This window comes from Sturnira hondurensis, unplaced genomic scaffold, assembly GCF_014824575.4.
Source record: "Sturnira hondurensis isolate 20B ecotype Veracruz unplaced genomic scaffold, ASM1482457v3 Scaffold0017082, whole genome shotgun sequence".
In the NCBI taxonomy this organism is placed as follows: Eukaryota; Metazoa; Chordata; class Mammalia; order Chiroptera; family Phyllostomidae; genus Sturnira; species Sturnira hondurensis.
The window spans coordinates 1333196-1353168 of NW_028089713.1; the positions used below are offsets into that span (position 1 = coordinate 1333196).

Genomic DNA, 19973 nt, shown 5'->3' on the forward strand with positions numbered 1-19973 from the left:
GGCATCTGCCTGTGACTTTGTAGTATTCAAGTCAACAATCCACAGCAATCGGATTTATCCATCCTGTGGCTAGAACTCCATGGAGGAAAAAAGACACAAGGCCAGCCTGAGTCCCCAGTTTTCTGCTTCCCACCTGCATGGTTCCGAAGGCATTCTGGAAACGGGTCTCTTGGGACCCTGTTCAACAGCTGACAAAGGGAACATTTTACTGGCAAGTATCAACCCCTCATCCCTATCTATACCCTAAGAAGGAAAAAAATGGAATTTGGCTTTAACTCCAGGAAGAGGGATTGAGTTAACTACAATGAAGCTCTTTTGGCCCCAGAAAGCAGCGAACAGTAGGAAGAGTAACTCAAGGGGAATGTGACATCTCCTTTGGAGAGCTGGTCCTGGATGAGTGGGGTGCTGTTCTCCCTGGGGACAGGGGCGTGGCCAGAGAGCACGTGCAGGTCACGGTCACAGACTGGCTCGGGAGGGGAGGTGCCCCGAGGAGACCAGTCGCCTTTACCTAACTGTTTGGGTGGCGAGCGGCGAGGGGGCGGTGCACTGCCCTAGGTAATGATAGGGCGTCTGGGAGCCACGCGGGGGCTGCCCGTCGCGGTCGCAGCTACAAAGACAGCTTGGAGACCTCGCGCTGCCTTCGCTTGGGGACCACCCCCACCCCTTGGGACCCCCTTCAGCCCGTCCCGCCCCGCCCCCTCCGGGCAGCCCCAGCGCGCATGCTCTCTTCCCCAGCCGAGTAACCTGGAGATTTAAAAGCCGCCGGCTGGCGGGCGTGGGGGCAGACGGAGGCCAGCTCCACCGCGCTGGCCCTGGTGACAGCCGCACTCCTCAGCCAGGTAGGAGCGCACCCGGTCTTCTCCCAGGCGACAGGATCTCGGCGCGGGAAGGGGACGGGCGCGGCGCGGCCCCCAGATGTGGCGAGCTTCGCGCCCCGCGGGCTGGGACCGCGCTGCGGCCGTCTGGGCGCCGCGGCCCCTGGAGTCCCAGTGGAGGTGGCCGGGCGGCCAGGCTGCGAAGTGCGTGGCTCCCGCTCGGGTCTCCGCGGGGCTGTTCTTTCCTGGCGGGAGGAGGGCTGGGCTGGAGGCGCCCGGGCCCGGCGGTCTCGGGCCAGGGAGAGGATTAGGCAGCAGCGGACGGTCCGGCGCTAGCTCCTGTTGCACCTCCCTCATCAGAGTTTTCTTTGGAAAGTTGCATGTATTTTCTTCCCTTGTTTCGGCTTCACCGGAAAGGGGCACGATGAGTCACCACGGCGCCCACAGTCCGGGAGTTGGGAGCCTGGAAAGGGGCCGGCGGCCTGGAAGTCGCGGGAAAGGTGACTGAACCCTTTGGGACATTTGTCTTGCGGCCAGCCTCTGGGCATGGAGCTGAGGCTGGAGCGTGTGTGTGTGTTGTGTGTGCGCGCACGCGTGCGCGTGCGGATTCCTCTGCCCGCTTCTGAGGGTCGATCACCCCTCAGGGAAGGAGGGAATAGAGAAGCTGAGTGCTCTCATCTCCTGCCTGCCAGGGTTCAAGTAGAGATGGTGAGGATTCTGAGAGCAGCAAACAGGTGTGATGAGGTGGTACCTGGACCTCGGACACAGCCCCTCAGGGCTCTAGGCATAAGCAGGGGCCTTGCCTGCTGGAGAAGCCCCCAGGGACCTGCAGGTTTTCTCCAGAGTGAGGGTCAGTCCTTCCCATAGTCCCTAGGAGCCCTGAGAGTTGCTCTTGCCCTTGACCTCTGACTCAGCTTCCATCTTCCTGACAGCTGCTCTTGACCTGCTCAGCTTTTCCTTCTACTCAGCACCACTCCCCTGTGCTTCCTCTTTTCTTAAGAGACCAGAGCTGGGGGTAGGGAGAGGTTTGGCCTGGTGGCTACCTGGTGAGGCCTTACTTGCCCTTCAGCTGTGGCACACACCTGACCCCAGTGGAGCAGGGTCTAAGAATAGCCCAGCTGCTCTCTTGCTGCTCTGAAGTCTGCAGCTGGGCGTAGCCAGCGGACCAGGGCCCAGAGTGACTTTTGCTGGGCTCCTTGAACCATTTCTTAGGGGTGGGGGTGAAGCCCCGGGGGCTTCAGGCTGCTTCTCCTGAGGAACTTAGCAGGACTCCCTTCCTGTCCAAGACAGCCTTGGTGTGGATTCACCTGCCTGGGGGTTGGCAGGGAACCAGCTGACTTACAGGGGTCGGGGAGGCTGGGGCCAGGAGGTGCTGGCTGTATGGGAAGCCTGAGGGAACCCGTGAAGCAACTTCTCCTAGGGAGAGAGTGGAACAGTATGGGAGGTCACAGGCCCTTCTGCCGGGCGGGTCCCATTCCCTCATCCCTCCCTAATCTCCTCCCCCCCACCCCTGTCGTGGATCCAGGGCTCTGTTTTTCTAAAAGTTCTCAGAAAAATGGAACTTGAGTCAGCAGGATGAGTCCGAAGATAAAAATACAGCTGGATGAATGTGCAGCTGTGGCCATACAGGCCCCAATTTAGTGGGGGGAGGGGGGAGTTTTGCTGTGCACTCGGAGTGTGCGGTGGCTCCCCTGCCTTTCCAGGGTCTCTCAGCCACGGTGAAGGAGGGGGAGAGGAAAGGACAAGGGTGCTGGGTGGCCCACCGAGGTCTGGCTAGGCCACTGGGTGGTGGAGGGATTCCACTTCCTCAGCCTGTCCAGACCTCTGGAGAGAAAAGGCAGAAAGGCAGGGATGGCTGAGGACTCCGAAAGTGAAATTAAGCACTATCATCTGGACCATTATCGTCTAATAGCACAGCATTATGGATAAAAACCCAGACGGTCGGAGAGACAGGCCTTATATCTTGGCTGCTCTACTAGCCCTGGAATGTGCACTTTCCCTGGCTGCAAAACGAGGGTTGTAGTAATAATCAGGATAATACCTAGTGTATAGTTTTATTATTTATTAAATAATAACGAACAAATATAAACATGCAAATATTGAGCTATGAATAGCTCAGTGTAACCTGTGAGGTATAAACAAATGTAGCATTATTAAACCACACATACAGAGCAGTGGACTGACTGTGTGCCTGATGGGAAGTAAGTGCTCTGTAAGTGTTAGCCAGTAGTCACCACGTCCATCATATCTATCCCCTGTGACTGAATGGCCAGCGGCGCCCAGCCCAGGACTCCATTCCTGGGTTCTGCTATAGACCTCGTTTCTTTGGGAGCAAGGTCTCCTGGACTTTGGGAAGTCAGCCCGACTAGGCAAGAGGCTGAACTCCAGCACCCAGTTGCCTGGGCTTGAATCCTGTTGTCTCATTTGAAAGTTACTTCACCTCTCTGTGCATCCGTTTCCTTCTCTTAGAATGAGGATAACAGTACCTACCTAATGTAGGCAAAGCTCTGAGCACAGCAGCTGTAAACAGAGAGAGCTTGATACACATCAGCTGCTGTTATTTGGTGACAATGGAGACAATCATTGTGGTTTACACTTAGAGACCAGAGTCTCTTAGCAAAGGAATTACACCATATGTAACTACATGTAAGCTGTGAACGACAAGTGCAGTTGAATTTGGGGGGCCGTGCAGAGAGCACACCAGGACTGGACATCCTGGTCGCTTCCTGGCAGTATCGTGTGACTTATTTTTCAGTTTGTCCAGTCACACTTTCCTGCCCACCGTCGCTCTCGGGCTAGTGGTGATGGAGGCCAATCATGAGGTGATAGGGGTGACTGTATATCCTGAAAGCTTAAGAGCCTTCTCTGCAGAAAGGTTATTTGCTGTGAGTTTTAGGATAACTGTATGATAGTGGGGGCTGCTGGGCATGTGGGTTCAGCTCCATCCTTCCTCCCCAGTGGGATGCTTTGCACTGCTTTCTGGTGTCCAGAACAGAAACCCAGCCTAGCTTTTCTTTGAACAGTTAGTGGCCCTGTTTGCTTGACGTCAAGGGCAGAGGCTGGACCAGTTGGTGCCAGGCCCAGTGTCTCGAACGCTGCTGCCGCTTGACTTCCAGCAGTGGAGCTGGAGTGTGGAGCTTTGTCCAGTGTATTAAGTGTCTCTATCTGGGGGGAGGGGCTGGTGACAGGGCCATCACGGGATGGTCTTGATATCTGGCCAGAACTTCCTGTTTAATCCCTTTTTCTACTGCATGTTTTGTTTCCTCCTCCATGGGAAGAAGTGCCACTGACCCTGAATGGCTGGTGGGGCCTCTTGCTCCTGAGGTTGGAGATGGGCCTGTCTCACCTGGTGGCCTTGGTGTTTGTGTCTGTAAGATGGAGAGGATAGTGTTCACCCTGCAAGGTTACGGTGAGGAATGAGTGCGACAGGCTCGTTTAGCGAAGTGCCTGCACAGACCAGGTGCTCGGTACGTGTTTCTTTCCTTCCCCTTCCTTGTTAATTCTGGAGACCAGGCTGTCTGGGAAGCTGGGCTGAGGCAGCAAGAGGGGTCCCAGAGCCCCACAGTCCTTCTGTTACAAGATTTAGGCCAGACCGAATGCCTAGCCAGACGGGATGCCCTCCGGAGCAGCTGGGCTGAGGCAGCAGTCCCTCTTTCCCCAGTGCTCTCTGTTGTGCCCCCACCCGCCCCTGCCAAATCTCAAGTGACCTTTGAGCTTCCAAAGAGTGTCCAAGCTGGTGGTAGCACCTAGCCCATTCCTCGGAGTATGACAATATAGTTTCCTACTCCCAGCTTTGGTCACTACAAAGAGTCGAGCACCCAAAAACCTTGCATTTGGCCCTGCTGGGAAGGCCAGGCACGCCAGGCAAATCACATCAGACAGGAATCCTGACTCAGCCTCACTGGCAGGGCCTTCTGTCCCAGCACCCCTCTTCTCAGGGCCTGGGCAAGGGCTGAGCTCCCTGCTTTCTGGGAGCTGAGGGGCCAGTGAGGTAGATGGCAGGGAAGGACGGCAAGCCAGACCAGGAGAGCTGGGAGCTATCCACACCCATCCCTGAGGGGCTGCCAGGTGAGCGCAGGCGAGACTGGGAGAAGAGGGGCGTCCTTGACAGCTAGGGCTCCAGGCCACCCTGGAGGAGGGGTGAGGCTTGAGTGGGCAGGGCTCAGGGGCGAGGCGGTGGAGGGGAGGTGACTGTAGCATGGCGACTCCTTGGGAAGCAAAAACAAGCCCAGTGCTGATGAATGTCCCCATCCTGAACCCAGATCTGAGATCAAAACTCATCCCACGATGTTGAGGCCTGGTGTCCTTTTCTACCACAGCTCCCTGGGGAGGGGACAAAGAAGAGGTGGTGGGTGTGCCAGCCCCAGGCCTCGGGGGCTGTGGTTTGCAGACATCTGCCCTTTTCCACCTGTGCATTTTTCGAGGCTCCGGAACAGAGCTGAGGAAGCCCTAGTGTCGGCACCTGTGCCCCCTCCCTGCGCTCCACTGACTTCGTCTCACTGCTGACAGGGACTACAGCCCCTTCACAGGGGGCTGTCGCCTGACTGGGCCCCAGGGAGTGTTGGTTGGACGGGGCTGGGGGGTGAATTTTAGTGTTCTTTCATGCTCCTTTAGGAAGGCCAGTTTGCACATGCTGAGGCATACTTCCTCCAGGGGTAGGCAAACGAGGGTTCTTTAATCGTCATCATCGTCGTCGTCATCATCATCTCCTTTGGAGCCTGCTTGCACCTCACTCACCACCGAGTGTCTATTTTTTCTTTCATTGTTGTTCTATTACAGTTGCCCCAACCCTGCATTGCTCTCTCCTGCCATACCCACCCCTTGGCCCCACCCAGTTAGTCTCCACCCTGTAGTGCATGTCCATGGGTCAGTTATACTTGTTCTTTAACTAGACCTTTCCTTTCTTTCTTCCCTATCCCCCTCCGCTGCCCTAAGGTCCCTATCAGTTTGTTCCTTGTTTGCATGCCTCTGGTTCTGGTTTGTTTGTTTTGTTGATTAGGTTCCTGTTAAAGGTGAGATCATGTGGTATTTGTCTTTCACCGCCTGGCTTACTTCACTCAGCTTAATGCTCTCCAGTTCCATCCATGCTGTTGCAAAGGGTAGGAGCTCCTTCTTTCTTTCTGCTATGTAGTATTCCATTGGGTAAATGTACCAGTTTTTTAATTGCATGGCTATTTTTGAGAACACATTTCCATGGGACTGAGTCCGGCCCAGAGCCTCTGATGATAAATGGGGCTGGTCACAGCCCCCAGGATATCAGGGCTGAAAGGTCCTCACAGACCATCAGATTTGAGGTAGTAGAGGCGGGATGAGGCAGAGCTAAGAGCACACCCTGGTTTCACTCCCTGCTGTGCTCTGCACACCTGCAGGTCTGCCCAGACCCACCACCCCCGGGCTGCTTCCCGGGTGCCTCACCTCTCAGGCCAGGCTGCGGGGTCACTTGTGCACAGATGGGGAGAGTTGCCTGGACTGGCTGACTGGCAAAGTTCAAGTTCACTAGGAGGGAGACCAGTTCAGGTTTCACTTTGCAGAGGCTGTAGGAAGAGAGGGGAACAGGGGGAGGGGACTTCCCATGGCTTGGAGAGTGCACTCAACTCCCCATTGCCCCATACCCTGTTTCCCCGCCCTGGACTTAGGGTTTCTGGGGACCACTGCCCCACTTTGTAAGGGAGCATTTATTAGGCTCAAGGAGAGAAAGAATTCAGTTACTAATTTGAGCCAGGAACAGAGCCCAACTCTGGGAGGGCATATGGAAGAGGGCAGTTCTGGCCTCAGATGTCTTAGTGACGTGGCTGGGTTTCAGGTGACCTTCGACCCTTGGCACTCTGTTGTGCTTGAGCTGTGTGAAGGCAGGTGGAGGAGGGGTTTTGGCTCTTCTCCAGTGGGTTCCCCTTGTCACTCATTGGTGGAGGGCTATGAGCGCCTCCCCCTACTGTGCCATGTGCTTTGTCATTGGGCACTCAGCAGGCACCTGTCCGTGGAGAACACCCTCCCTGGGCAAGGTGGTGGTGGCCGGTGTGAGATCACATAGCTGTAGTGTTGTAAAGAACCTGAGGCGGCCCGGACACTCGTTCTCATGTTACAGGTGTGGAAACCGAGTCTCAGAGAGGTGAAGTGGCTGCCCAAGCCACACAGCTATGAAAGTTGCTGCAACTGGACTGCACTGTCCTGGCTCCCAGCTCAGAGTACTTTTCAGAATTTTCAAATGGTTTGAATTTTTCATTCAAGCCTTTTTATTTGTGCAGCTTTGGGCATGTTAATGGATTTCTCAATTTTCATTCTTGTGAAACAGGAATATTAAATAGCACCTACTTTGGAGGATTGTACACAGGGCATGGATTGGAGAAGGAAGCTGTCAGGTGCCCAGCACATGCCAGACACCCCTGGACAGTTAGGAGGTATCAGCTGCTGTGATGACCTCCCCTGTGGGGGGGAACCACCCTGCCTTATATCATTGGGGTGTTTGTCCTTCCCTCCAGGCCACTGCAGGCAGGTCCACTGCTCACCTGTTGGGGCCAGCACTTGGGGAGGCATTTACATTCTTGGCATTCTTCTTGCCTCTAGGGGCTGACAGAGGCTCTAGTAAGGGAGACTGTGGGGGGGGGGGGGAGACTCCAGGTTGAGAGGAGAAGAATGGAAAGGCGAGTAAGGGAGTAGCTAGTTGCCCTCTGACCTCTGCTGCTCCTGTTTGGGAAAGAGAAGGCCCTCTCCCAGGTTCTTGCACTGAAGAAACCCAGACGATGGAGGAAGAGGCTGCAAGGAGCCCCCATACATACTTGCTGTCAAACACACCACATGGCTGTGAAGTTGGTGGTGTTGATCCAAGTCTTCTTGCCCATCCAATGGCTCCACTCATTGCACCCACCTCAGCGGGCAAGTGGACGAGTAAACGCTTGGAGGAGTGCCTGGTGTGCAGGGCCTCGGTGTTAGCTGCTATTATTAATTGCAGATGAGAAAACTGAGACTCAGGGAGGTCAGTTAACAAGGTCATACAGTCTTAATAAGTGGTAGAGTTGGCATGCAAACTCAGGTCAAGCTGTTGTAAAATTTAGGTCACCCTACAGAATCTGCCAAGTTCAGAGGCCTCTGGCGCCTGGGGTGGAAGAGAGCTCCAGGTTGAAGAGTACTGGTTGTCTTGGCTAGGAAGGTACTTGGTCAAGGGCACTCAGTGTGACCCTGGGTCACAGCTGTTCTCAGAAAGGAAGTATGATTGGGGGCCCTTTGCCTGAAGTCAGATGTGTGTCCATGTGGGACCCCCGCCACGGGACTTCCAGGGGACCCTTGGGAGGGGTGCTTCCCCTCTGCTTAGGCTGGCCAGGACTGAGTGGCCAAGGTGAGGGTCAGGCTTGTCACTGGATTGGAGAGGGGAGAGGGGATCAGAGTGAGCCCCAGGGACACTGTCCTTCCTCCTCCCCTCCCCCACCCTCCTCTGGCATTTGTTTCCTTTCAGAAGCTGGGCTGGGGCTCTCAGACGGGGCAACAAAAGCAACTCTCCTCTGAGCCACTGCCACCTGTTGGGTTTCCACACATTGGGGGTGAGTGCGGGGAGGGAACCGTTGCCCTTTTCCCAGTGTCTTCGGTGTGCCCCCTCTGGCCCCCCAGGGCCTGGGATTCTCTTTGCTGCCTCACTTGACAGGGCTCAGGAGCAGGAGGGGGTTGGGGGCCACAGCAGCTGGAAGGGGGATTGAGTGGGAAGGGGCCGGCGCTGGCAGCCGAGAGAGAGTTTGATGGATTACTCTGCGGGCCTAGAGGTTTCTCCCTAATCCCCCTTTGTGTCCTGGCCTGCAGCCCCCTCACTCTCTCTGACAAGCTGCTAAGCAGAAGGCTTCCAGTCTGAGTGAAGAAAAGGCAGCGCAGCAGGCGGACTCTAAATCCCTGGCCTCTGGGCCCTGGGGGAGGCCGAGCTAGGGAGCAAGTCTGGGAGGGGGTGGGTCTTCCTCCCTCGGCCTGGCCTTATTCTTTCTCAGAGTCCCTTCCAGTGCAGAGGTTGCATCCTGAGTGGTGTTTTCAGGTGTCCGTGGGAGCCCTGCGAATTCATGGGCCTTGGCTGTTTGTGCAAATCACTGCCTTTTTGTAGGGTGGGAACAGGACATACAGACCCTCACTGAGTCTCTGGAAGTATTTGAACCCGGAGAATCAAAGATTAAAAATGGGTAGGAGGGCACGGAAGCCAAGCACAGTCTCATCCCTACCCAGGGAGGACCCCCACAGTGGCTTCTCTGACAGGGGCTCAGAGATGAAGGCCGGCTCCCTACCCCCACGGATGCTCATTTCCAGGTTTCCTGGCTGGCCAGCGTGGCCTCTTCCTGGGGTGTCCTGAGGGTGGAGTTTGTTTTGGGAATGCAGTGTGCTGGGTTTGACTGGGTAAGGCCAAGGACATTGCCAGGGGCAGCGGCAAGGAGTTGGCTGGCAGGGAGGCTGGGCTGGTGGACACACAGACCTCTTCCCACCCCCAGCCTAGAGGGTCTGGAGAGCTCAACCTGGAACCAGATTCTGGGGTCCGGCCTGTGGGGAGGAATGGGGGTCCTTCCTACCTCGAAGTCCTGCAGCCTCCGACTGAAGGTTGTACCCCACTCTCACCCCCACCCTGGGGTGGGGCTGCCTAGTGTAGGGTAGTGTGTGTGGGGATTGGCCTGGAGTGACTCCACCCACTCTGCCACTGAGTCATTACCCTCTGGCTAGCCCACCCTGTCCCCAGTGTCTCCCTCTGCAGGACCTCCCTCTATAGGGAAGGTGACCCTACCGGAGCTTGCGCTGCCCCAGGAGCTGAGAAAGCCGCAGTATCTTCGTGAGCAGGGAGCCGCGAGGGCACAGTCATTGACTGCCAGCTCCTCCCACTCAGGGTGGGGGCTGCTGCTGGTCCTGTGCCTGGGTGGGGTGTGGGGACGCTGGCCCGAATAAAGAGGCCATAGAATTGCCTCCTGACACTGGCCTGCGGCAGTGGGGCTGCCCCAGCCCGGGCTCCCTCTGGCCTGTGTCTGTCAGCCGAGGGACTCTGCTCCCCCCAGCTCCACTTCGGCTATGCTGCGGCAGGATCCCCTTTGAAAGTCCTCAAAGGCCCCTTTATACGTCCCTCTGACCCACCCTTCCCATGGGGAGCTACGGGAGTGGGCTTGGGAGTGGGCTGTGGGCTTCGTTGCCTCTCCTCCTGCTTCCTCCACTCTGTCATCAGACTTTTGGAGAAAGTTCAGGCCAAGTTTGTTGCTATTGCTCAGTTTCATTTCCCCTACTCCCTGCTGAGGCCTAATCTGAAGTGGGTGGTGACTGACCCACTGCCTGCTGGGGGTACCACATGTGGAGCCCATGCGGTGGTTAGGTCTCCCAGTATCTGGAGCTGGACAGACAGAATGCAGGTTCACGGGCCCCCGCCAAGGCCCTGGGCAGTCTGGGCTGTGGCTCTGCTCCCCGGGGGCCGGGAGGGGGCTGGTGGTGGGCGGAAAGATGGCCTGGGGTGGAGCCCCAGGAAGGCTTTCAGAGGTGTTGGGTTTCCTCCAGCTTTCTTGCTGTCCTGTCATGGGGGACCCAGAGAGGAGGGGAGATATTTGAGAGGGTCTTGTCCCAGAAGGCCACTGTTCCTTTCTAGGAGGTCAGGTCAGACTCCCGCTTCGGTACCAGACCCTCCCTCCTTTCCTCGCCCCTCCCTACCAGGTGTCTTCGGAGTCCGGCTCTCGGGGTCGATATTCTGTTTGCCAGATCGGCAGAGTGCTCCGGGGGCAGCGGGCAGGAGGGCTGAGTCGGGCATCTTTGAGATGGGAGAGTATAGGAGAGAATTGCATTCTGTCTCCCTGCCTGTCTTCCTGAAGCAGAGAGGGGAGCTCCCCAAACAGGGGACTCAGCAGCGACCTGTCATTTTTCAGTTTTAGCAAGAGATGTGCCCTGGGGCTGCCCGGAGGAGTGTAGCTGGGAAAGTGGTGGGAACCCCTTCTTGGCCGCCGCCCCGCCCCCGGCTGGGAGCCAGAGGGCCCGGACTTCTCTGTTTGTGCCTCGGAAAGAAGGCCTGGAGGGACTGCTGGTGACTGGGGTTAGTGCTGGGGGAGTCCTCGGTCACCTCCTCCACCCTGAGGGCCCTGGAGTGGGGCTGAAGAGGGCCGGACTGGGGCACTGGGGAAGATGTGAGGGCAAGGAAGGGCCTTTGGAAGGGAGAGTGCTCCTATGGACCTGGAATCCCTCCGCCACTTCCAGGCTGGAAAGGGTGGAGTCGGTGGGCAGAGCGTGCCCTGGCCCCCGGGATGCGGTAGGAACCAAAAGGGGGGAAGACGGGCTCAGCAACCCGAGAACAGTGTGTGGGGCTTGCAGCCAGCCCACTTCCTAACCGACTCCTCCCAGTGAATTCCTCACCTGGCCCAGCCGGGTTTCCAGGTGGAGAGGCTCGGGGGCTGGGGCGAGGTGCCGTGGTCTCGGGGCGGCTCAGGGCCTATCTGGGTTGTAGATGGGTGAGGGGAAATTCCTCTCTCCACCCCTTTTCATCTTTCTCTCTCATGGGCTGAGGAGCTGGATTAAGGGAAGGGGTGCAGCAGGGAGGCGGTGGGGTGATTGACAGTGGAAGGAAAGCTGCAGTTTATTTTCAACAATGGTGAGCACCCCAGGGCCTGGGAATGGGGGCAGGTCGTGGGTGAGGTTGGGTCTAAACGTTTCTGTTTGCTCAGGGAGGACCTGGTCCTTAAAAACCCAGAGCGGGTGAGTGTCCAGGGTCTGCCCAGGCTGAGGGCAGGGAGTGGAATGGGCTGGAAGCCTTTTGACCCAGAACCCTTCCCTCCAAGCTGGAAAGCACCCTGGTCTCTGTACTATCCGCTGCTTCCCTTCTGGGGGTGCTTCGGCAATGCAGACACTGGGGAGGGGCTTGACCCAAGCTGAACCCACAACTGCCCAGCTATAAGACTAATATCGGTACCCCTACCCCCTTTTGGGGACTTGTGGGCCAGTGTTTTTCACTCCTCCCATGCCAGCCAGTCCATGCCTTGTCCCAAAGTTGGTGGTCTGGGTCCTAGCAGATCTTTGGGGAGGGTGCTGCTGGTAGCTCAGCCTTGTCTGAAGCCCCTTCCTCCCTCATCGACCAGCTGCAGAACCCCAGAAGGCAGTTATGGGATGGAGACCTCTTCCCTAGGGCTGATGGCCCTCTGAGCCCTGGTGGCATGGCGCAGAGAGCACCTACAATGTGTTTTGTAATACACAAGGCCTCGGGCCAAGTGTCATTCGAAAAGATGAATGAGGTTGGAGTGCCAGACTATGAGATGCTGAGATTGGAGGAGGGAATAAGTGCAGGCTGAGGGTGCGCCAGGTCAGGGAGGGGACTGGAGCCTGGCCCTCCGCCACCGTGGAACTCACGGAGTAGTGTTCCTCAACTGCAACTGTAGGGCTGAGTTGCAAGGCACCGGAAGGCCAGGGAAGGCACCGCCCCCCCCCCACTCCAGCGGCCAGTGGCCAGAAGCTCTGTGCACCCAGCTCCTTTGAAATAGATGACAGGTTAGGGGACTCCTGCCTTTACGCACAAGATGCCTGCCTGCTCTATGCCACCTCTTCATGGCTGACTGGATCTTTTGCGTGTTATTGTGGCGAAGCACGACCTGGAGGCCAGCTGCCCAGGGGTGGGGGGCGCAGGGTGGGTGCTTCCCAGTGGGATCTCTACGCACAGGAGGCAGGCCTGGAAGGAAGGGCTGTGGGGATTTCTCTGCTGGGAATGGAGCTGTTTGGGGAGCAGAAAAGGCAGCAGGGGAAGTGGTGGGGCACCCTGCCAGCCCAGGGGGACACAGGGCCATGGCGGTTCCAACAGTTGGTGTGGTTTCAGCGCCCTGTAAGGCTGGGACCTGGGAACATCGGGCCTGGGCTGCAGCCCCACTTTCCCACGGTGGTCAGGCAACACAGGTGGGGACGCTGCTTCCCTGCGAACGAGGAGCAGGGGAGGAGATTAAGGGAGAGGCTTGCAGGCCCAGGTCCTCCCAGGAGAGCGCTCTTCCAGTGGGTCAGTGACAGGCTCAAACCCAGCCCAATGAACCACAGCCTCTTCTCCCTTTCCCCTTGTCCTTGTCCTTGTCCTTGTCCTTGTCCTTGGGGGCGGCAGTTACGATGCCACAGGGTTCACAGCCAGGCCGTGCAGAGTAGGAAGCGCTGCTCCTGACGAAGGGGAATTGAGCAGCCAGCTTTGGAAATGGAGAGAGAGCAGATAAACCTGGCCCGGTGGAGGGTCTCCAGGGGCACTTGGTAGCAGGGCCTGGGGAGCTGGGAGTTCAGGCGGTTTGAGTTTTGTTTTTCCCCTCCCACACTGGCAGAGGAGGGCAGTTGCAAAGGTATTCCAAGACAGAGAATAACCAACATCTCTTTGGCTCTGGAGTGTGCTGAGGTTTAAAAATCATATTTACCTTATTAATTGTGTCAGCCTTAGGCTAATATTAACATGCATTTCCTGGCTGGGCGGTAGGGGTGGCACCTGGGTGGCTGGGCCACACCATCAGCCTGGGAGCAAACAGGATTCAGGGCATTCAGAGCACACCCTGGAGACCTGGTTTCCAGGTCTTAACACTTGGTGTGTTTGTTGTCCCTGCCCTTTTAGGACCTGAGTGACATGTCCCCACCAGGCACCTCATGGCAACAGGCAGTTAGCATGGGCTGAGCGGCTGGACCTGCGCGGAGGACCGGAGAAATGGGCTTCTGGCCGAGTCCCAGGCAGCTGGTGGCAGTGAGGAGGAGAGGCCCTGGCATCTGGAGCAGGGCTGGGAGGAAGCAGTTCTGGAGATAGTGACGGGTCGGAGCCCTACCCGCCTGGCCCGCCATGGTCCTCAGGCTGTGGGTGAGCCGCCTTCTGCGGCATCAGAAAGCCCAGCTCCTCTTGGTCAATTTGCTGACCTTCGGCCTGGAGGTGTGTCTAGCTGCAGGCATCACCTACGCACCGCCCCTGCTGCTGGAAGTGGGGGTCGAAGAGAAGTTCATGACCATGGTGCTGGGTGAGTCTCCACTTCCTCCTGCCCTCCTGTTCTGCCTGGAACCAGGGCAGCAGTGGAGGGACAGCTGACTGTCTGCTGGGTTGGTATAGCAGGGTATGGGGTGGCCTGGACTGAGGGAGTCCCAAGAGGAGGAAAAGAGTACAGGGACATGCCTTGGTCACCACTAAACCCCTGTCTAATGCCTGGTTCACAGGAGACACTGTAGAAATGGTCCTTCCGCTTTGGCTAGCCCTTTATAATCTATAATCTATAATCTATTATCTCATGCTTGCAGCAAACCTCTGAGGTTATCCGGTCCACAGGGAAGATAATGGAGGTCTGCAAGAAGTTAGTTGACCTAGACAGGCTGGTCCCCAAGCCAGGGCTCTTTCTTAGCCCTGGATCAGGGGCTGAGCTCTGGACTGTGAATGAATTCTGCAAAGGCCACCAAAGCCATCACCATCATGTGACTCCCAGGAAGTAGGGGCTCTGTCATGGTCATGGCTCTGGAGTCAGGCTGCCTGCTGAAGCCCTGTCTCCCGCCTCCCTAGCTCTGTGGCTGGACAGAAGTGTCACTTATCTGTTGCTCCATGCCTCAGTTTCCCCATCTGAAAAAGGGGCATTAGTGACCCAAGCTTCGAGGACTGAATTAGAGTCCCCGTGAGGCACTCAACACGGTGCCCAGTGCAGGACCAGTCCTCCCTGCGATAGTATCATGGCCATCTTTAGCCTTCTCAGGGAGGCTGATCCCCCTTCCCCTGCCCTCAAGGGCCCCAGCCTCTGGCTCATACTACTTGTCCTTGCAGGCATTGGTCCGGTGCTGGGCCTGGTCTCGGTGCCACTCCTGGGCTCAGCCAGTGACCACTGGCGTGGGCGTTATGGTCGCCGGAGGCCCTTCATCTGGGCGCTGTCACTGGGCGTCCTGCTGAGCCTCTTCCTCATCCCGAGGGCTGGCCGGCTGGCGGGGCTGCTGGGCCCGGACACCAGGCCCCTGGAGTTGGCCCTGCTGATCCTGGGCGTGGGGCTGCTGGACTTCTGTGGCCAGGTGTGCTTCACCCCACTGGAGGCCCTGCTCTCGGACCTCTTCCGGGACCCAGACCACTGTCGCCAGGCCTTCTCTGTCTATGCCTTCATGATCAGCCTCGGGGGCTGCCTGGGCTACCTCCTGCCTGCCATTGACTGGGACGCCAGCGCCCTGGCCCCCTACCTGGGCACCCAGGAAGAGTGCCTCTTTGGCCTTCTTACCCTCATCTTCCTCACTTGCATGGCAGCCACGCTGTTCGTGGCTGAGGAGGCCGCCCTGGGCCCAGCTGAGCCAGAGGAAGGGCTGTCAGTGCCCCCCAGGACACCCCCCTGCTGCCCGTGTCGTGCCCGCCTGGCTTTCCAGAACCTGGCCGCGCTGTTTCCCCGGCTGCACCAGCTTTGCTGCCGCGTGCCGCACGCCCTGCGCCGACTCTTTGTGGCTGAGCTGTGCAGCTGGATGGCATTCATGACCTTCACGCTGTTTTACACGGACTTCGTGGGCGAGGGCCTGTACCAAGGCGTGCCCAGGGCTGAGCCAGGCACCGAGGCCCGGAGGCACTATGATGAAGGTAAGGCTCCGTGGCTGGGGGCTGTCATGGGAGCTTCCCTATGGGGGAGGCTCAGGCGTAGGGGGAGCCCCACCCCCTGTGCTCATCCTCAGAACATCTTTCTCTGCACTTGGCTGGCAGCTCTGGCTATGTTTTCTGAGGTCAGTGGACAGCCTAGGCTTGGGTGTTACAGGTAGGGGAGGGAGGGTGCTGGGGGGCAGGGCTGATCTACAGCAGGTCTTGGGTAGCAGGTTCTGAGCAACCCCCCAGGTCGTACTGGCCCCCCATCTGACCGCCTCTTTCCCGGCTCCCACCCAGGAGTCAGGATGGGCAGCCTGGGGCTGTTCCTGCAGTGTGCCATCTCCCTGCTCTTCTCCCTGGTCATGGACCGGCTGGTGCAGCGATTCGGCACCCGGGCAGTCTATCTGGCCAGCGTGGTGGCTTTCCCTGTGGCTGCTGGCGCCACATGCCTGTCCCGCAGCGTGGCTGTTGTGACCGTCTCCGCTGCCCTCACTGGGTTCACCTTCTCCACCCTGCAGATCCTGCCTTACACACTAGCCTCCCTCTACCACCGGGAGAAGCAGGTACTCTCACCGGATGCCACACTGGATGCTGGGGACTGGGGCAGTGGAGTCAGGCAAGAGAAGCCGGAGAAGGCAGTCTGTGATTGGAGAGGAAGCCTGTGGAGGCCTGGGGGACGGGGAAAGAAGCCTGTGTAGGCTAGATTCTGGGAATGACTTCTGGTGTCGGGATCACAAAGCACTTGAGTGGGTGATGGCAGGGAATGCAACGCCCTTCTCTGGATCCCGAGAATCAGTCTGGCAGAAGCCCTCAGCCTGGGCTGGGTTCTGTGCAGGGGTGGGGGACCGGCTCAGATGGCCTCTGGGGCCTAGCTTCAGCAGATGGCCAACACCGGCCCTCTCTCGGTGAGAGGCTGGGAGAGGCACTGTGACTGCCCTGTGCCCGCTTTGGTGTCCTAGATGGGCAAGGCTCCTCACTGCCCCCTCTTATGATTTACCTTCCTCTTTCCAAGGCTCTCTTCTCCTGCCTTACTCCTTTGCCTCCCCGCTCCCCCAGGGCAGATCCCTGCACCTGCGGCTCCTGACACCACTTGCCTGGGCACTTCGTGAGTCAGGTGGCCTCACACTAACCAGTCCTTACAGGGGTCCCTTCTGTGGGGAACCTTCTGACCTGGGCTGTATGGTCACCTTTGTGTCCTCCACCGGCCTCACTGAACTGTAGCCCTGGGTGCAGAGCTCTCTGCAGATGGGCAAGAAGTTAGGGTGTCCCCAGGGAGGAGAAGCAGGTCTGTCCCCAGAGCTTCAGACTGCAGAGAAGACGTGTCTCTGCCCTTTTAGGACATGGGCGGGGTAGCAGAGAAGCACCGAGCTGGGGGCTGGTTCACCAAATCAGTAGCTACAGGGTAGGAGGAGTTGGGGGGCAGGGTCTAAGTTGGGGAACCTGCTTTGTGAGAGCCCTGTCAGCACACTGGTGACTTTGATCAGGCTCCACTCTGCTGCTGACCTGGCTGGGGGCTTAGTGGCTGATGTCCAAAGGCCGGGCTTGGGCACGTGCGCTTGAGCCAGAGAACACGCTGGGGCTGGTCCTCCCTGAGGACTGAGGAGCACGCCTGTCTGCGCCTCTCCAGGCTCCAGCCTCACTGGTCTTCCCTGAGCCGGCAGGCAGGGAGGACAGCCCTGGGAGGTCCCCTTCCAGCAGCTGCAGATGGCACACCTGGCCCTGGGCATTGCCTGCACCTGCCTTTTGCCCTCTTGCATAAGTTGCAGGCTCCCCTGGGGTCAGGTTTGAGCTCTGCCATGGTTCCCTAATGCAGCCAACTCCAGAATTCTTTCCTGTTGGGCATGAGTGGGGATGGGAACAGTGTGATAAGTTGTATCCTCACCCTTGAATAGGAGGCCCAGGCTGCTGGGGGCAGGGCTGGGCCGGGTCACTCAGGCCTGAGGACAGAGTGAGAAGGTGGGGGAAGGGCTTCGACATTAAAACAACTAGGGCACAGTCCAGGGAGGGCAGTGCCTCCCGTTTCTCTCAGGCTGTGTCTACTGGACCCTCCCTGCCGAAAGGCTGGGGCCACAGACTTCACAGTAGGGCAGCCACTCCAGACAGGGCCTGGGGCACAGTGGGAGCAGCGCTTCTCTCTGAAGATGGTGATGAGGGTTCCGCTATGTCCAGGTGGTAGGGGGAAGGAAAGGAGAGGGTTTGGGCCACCAGGGGCCCAGCCTTGGATTTCACTCCTCTGTTTTTGCACGTCTTTCCTCCCTGCCTTCGTTCTGCCTGTCTTTCCCTTTGCCTTGGGGTCCTGTCCCCTTCCCAACCTGCAGTACTGCATTTGTCCGCCACCCACCTGTTGCAGGACAGGCTAGAGAAGCCCCGGCCTTCTAGTTTCAGGTTGGTCCTGTCCCCGCCTCCCCTCCCCACCCCCAGTCCTGAGGAGTGTTCTGACTAGACCCAGACCAAGCAGGGTCTGCCCAGTTTTCTGATCCGCTGACTGATTTTCTTTAAAGGCCATGGCCTGGTTTAGTCTCATAGCTGGGGGACTCCCATGCCTGGGTGCACACCTCTCCTTGTCCCTCTTCTTTCCTCCGTCCACACAGGTGTTCCTGCCCAGGTACCGAGGAGATGCTGGAGGTGGTGCCAGTGAAGACAGCTTGATGACCAGCTTCCCGCCTGGCCCTAAGGCCAGGTCCCCGTTCCCCAATGGACACATGGGTGCTGGGGGCAGTGGCCTGCTCCCGTCTGCACCTGCACTCTGTGGGGCCTCTGCCTGTGACGTCTCCATGCGTGTGGTGGTGGGCGAGCCACCTGAGGCCAGGGTTGTTCCAGGCAGGGGCATCTGCCTGGACCTTGCCATCCTGGATAGTGCCTTCCTGCTGTCCCAGGTGGCCCCGTCCCTGTTCATGGGCTCCATTGTCCAACTCAGCCAGTCTGTCACTGCCTATATGGTGTCAGCTGCTGGCCTGGGGCTGGTTGCCATTTACTTTGCTACACGGGTAGTATTTGACAAGAGTGACTTGACCAGATACTCAGTGTAGAGTACTTCCTACCCTGTGGTGGGGTCAGGGGTGGGGCTGCCTCACCGGGTCCCAGCTCCCTGTATTCCAGGCTCCATCGGGCTACTGGGCTAGCCTCCCAGATTCTATTGCTGCCTAAGTGGTGTGGCTCTCTGCTGTCCCCCTGTGGTGGCAAGGTGCATAGCTGCACAGTTAGAGTGTGTGTGTGGGGGCTTCCCTCCCACAGTCTCTAGTGCTGTGGTTGACTCCAAATGGGCTTAAGTATGAACTAAATACAGGGAGAGAAGGGCGGGGCATTTGATTAGCACCATGCACTGGAACTCAGGACTCTGGCAGAGTTACCCAGGCTCAGGGTTAACAGCTAGTGTCTTGATCAACGCATACCAGGGGAAGGTATTTAGAGAGCTGAGTAACTCAGCCACCAATTCTCCCTCCTCTGAGCCCCCCTATCCTGTAGGTCCCTCTATTGTTGCTCTAGTGTGAAACTCTCCACAGGATTTAAAAGTAAGAAAGTTACTTGGTGGGGGGGTAGGTTCCTTAGGGGAGAGGGGCCGCTCCCTGGCCCTGTGGCACTGCCGTCCCACTAAACCCTCAGCCCCTGTTTTGTCAGGACATGGCTTGTTGGCCCCTGTGTCTCCATCATAGGGACACAGGCCTTTAAATATTTAATTTATTTATTTAACTCAATAAAGGGGCATCAGTTCCCAGCTCTGCCATGTCGGACCTAGGAGGTGACACCTCCAGTGACTGGGTCCTGTGACATGGCTGGTTATTGAGCTAAGCGTTGTCAGAATCTCCTTTCCTAGGGGTGATCTGTCTGGCCCCCAAACTGCCTAACGCAGGAGCTTAGAAGCTCTCTTCACCCCAGCTGATGTACCAGCTGCTCTCCCCCAAGGCTGGGTAAAGGCGGAGGGTTGGCCTTCAGGTCTCAGCAGCCTCCTCCTCAGCAGCCTTGGCTCCTCTCTGGGCCCAGCCTGCCCTCACCCCCTCCCCTCTGCTCCCTCTAGGACTGGGCTGATGAGGGAGGCACCCACTCCCACCTTTCTCTGGCTTCACAGCCTCTGTTAGGGGCTGTTCCAGGACCAGAAGCAGCGAGGGTGGCTCCTCAAACCTTCGTCCGTCTCACGCCCAGGGCATATCTGTGTTGGGGACTCTCGCACAGAAACTCAGGAGCACCCCCTGCCTAGGCTAAGGAGGTGGTATCTCTGGGGGGTTTTAAGTGCCGTTTGCAATAATGTCATGTTTTATTTATTTAGCGGAGTAAATATTTTATACTGTATGTGAGCAATCAGAGTATAATGTTTATGGTGATGAAATTAAAGGCTTCTTATATGTTTAATTGGCCTGTAGTTATCTTTTCTGCCTTGTAAAGATCAGATTTCTTAAAAATGATCCCTTGCTCCCTTCTCATGTTTTGTCAGCTTCAGTTCCCAGCTCCACCAGCAGGCGGAGCCATAGACCATTACTCTGCTCTCCTTTGGTGACTGGGTGTGGTTGTGCTGCCTCTGGATTGGGGGCTTCCTTTGGAATGTCAGGTAGAGAAAGGGAGTGGAAGGGTGTAGGGAGTGCAGAGAAGTGAGGGCATTTTCCTTCTCAATGGGCTCATAGTATGTCCAAGGGGATGAAGCAAGAACTACAGCA

The 19973-nt window shown here is 57.6% G+C and overlaps 1 protein-coding gene across 4 annotated transcripts; it reads left to right on the forward strand.

Annotated features, from left to right (window-relative positions):
• Positions 1-542: 542 nt before the first annotated feature.
• SLC45A3 (solute carrier family 45 member 3) lies at positions 543-19671 on the forward strand. 4 transcript variants are annotated; one of them, XM_037067097.1, is made up of 6 exons: positions 543-839; positions 8266-8350; positions 13363-13753; positions 14539-15324; positions 15622-15887; positions 17916-19671. In XM_037067097.1, the coding sequence occupies exons 3-6, from the start codon at positions 13582-13584 to the stop codon at positions 18351-18353; spliced, it is 1662 nt and encodes a 553-aa protein (XP_036922992.1). In that variant the 5' UTR covers positions 543-839; positions 8266-8350; positions 13363-13581; the 3' UTR covers positions 18354-19671. The 4 variants fall into 4 exon arrangements, with proteins under 4 accessions (XP_036922992.1, XP_036922991.1, XP_036922994.1 ...); XM_037067096.1 differs by lacking the exon at positions 8266-8350; XM_037067099.1 differs by lacking the exons at positions 543-839; positions 8266-8350 and adding an exon at positions 1295-1315.
• Positions 19672-19973: the final 302 nt, after the last annotated feature.

Coding starts and splice junctions, on each gene's coding strand:
- SLC45A3 (XM_037067097.1), top strand. CDS start 13,582: ATGGTCCTCAGGCTGTGGGTGAGCCGCCTTCTGCGGCATCAGAAAGCC. Junction 15,325..15,621: donor CCGGAGGCACTATGATGAAG/GTAAGGCTCCGT, acceptor GCTCCCACCCAG/GAGTCAGGATGGGCAGCCTG. Junction 15,888..17,915: donor TCTACCACCGGGAGAAGCAG/GTACTCTCACCG, acceptor CCGTCCACACAG/GTGTTCCTGCCCAGGTACCG.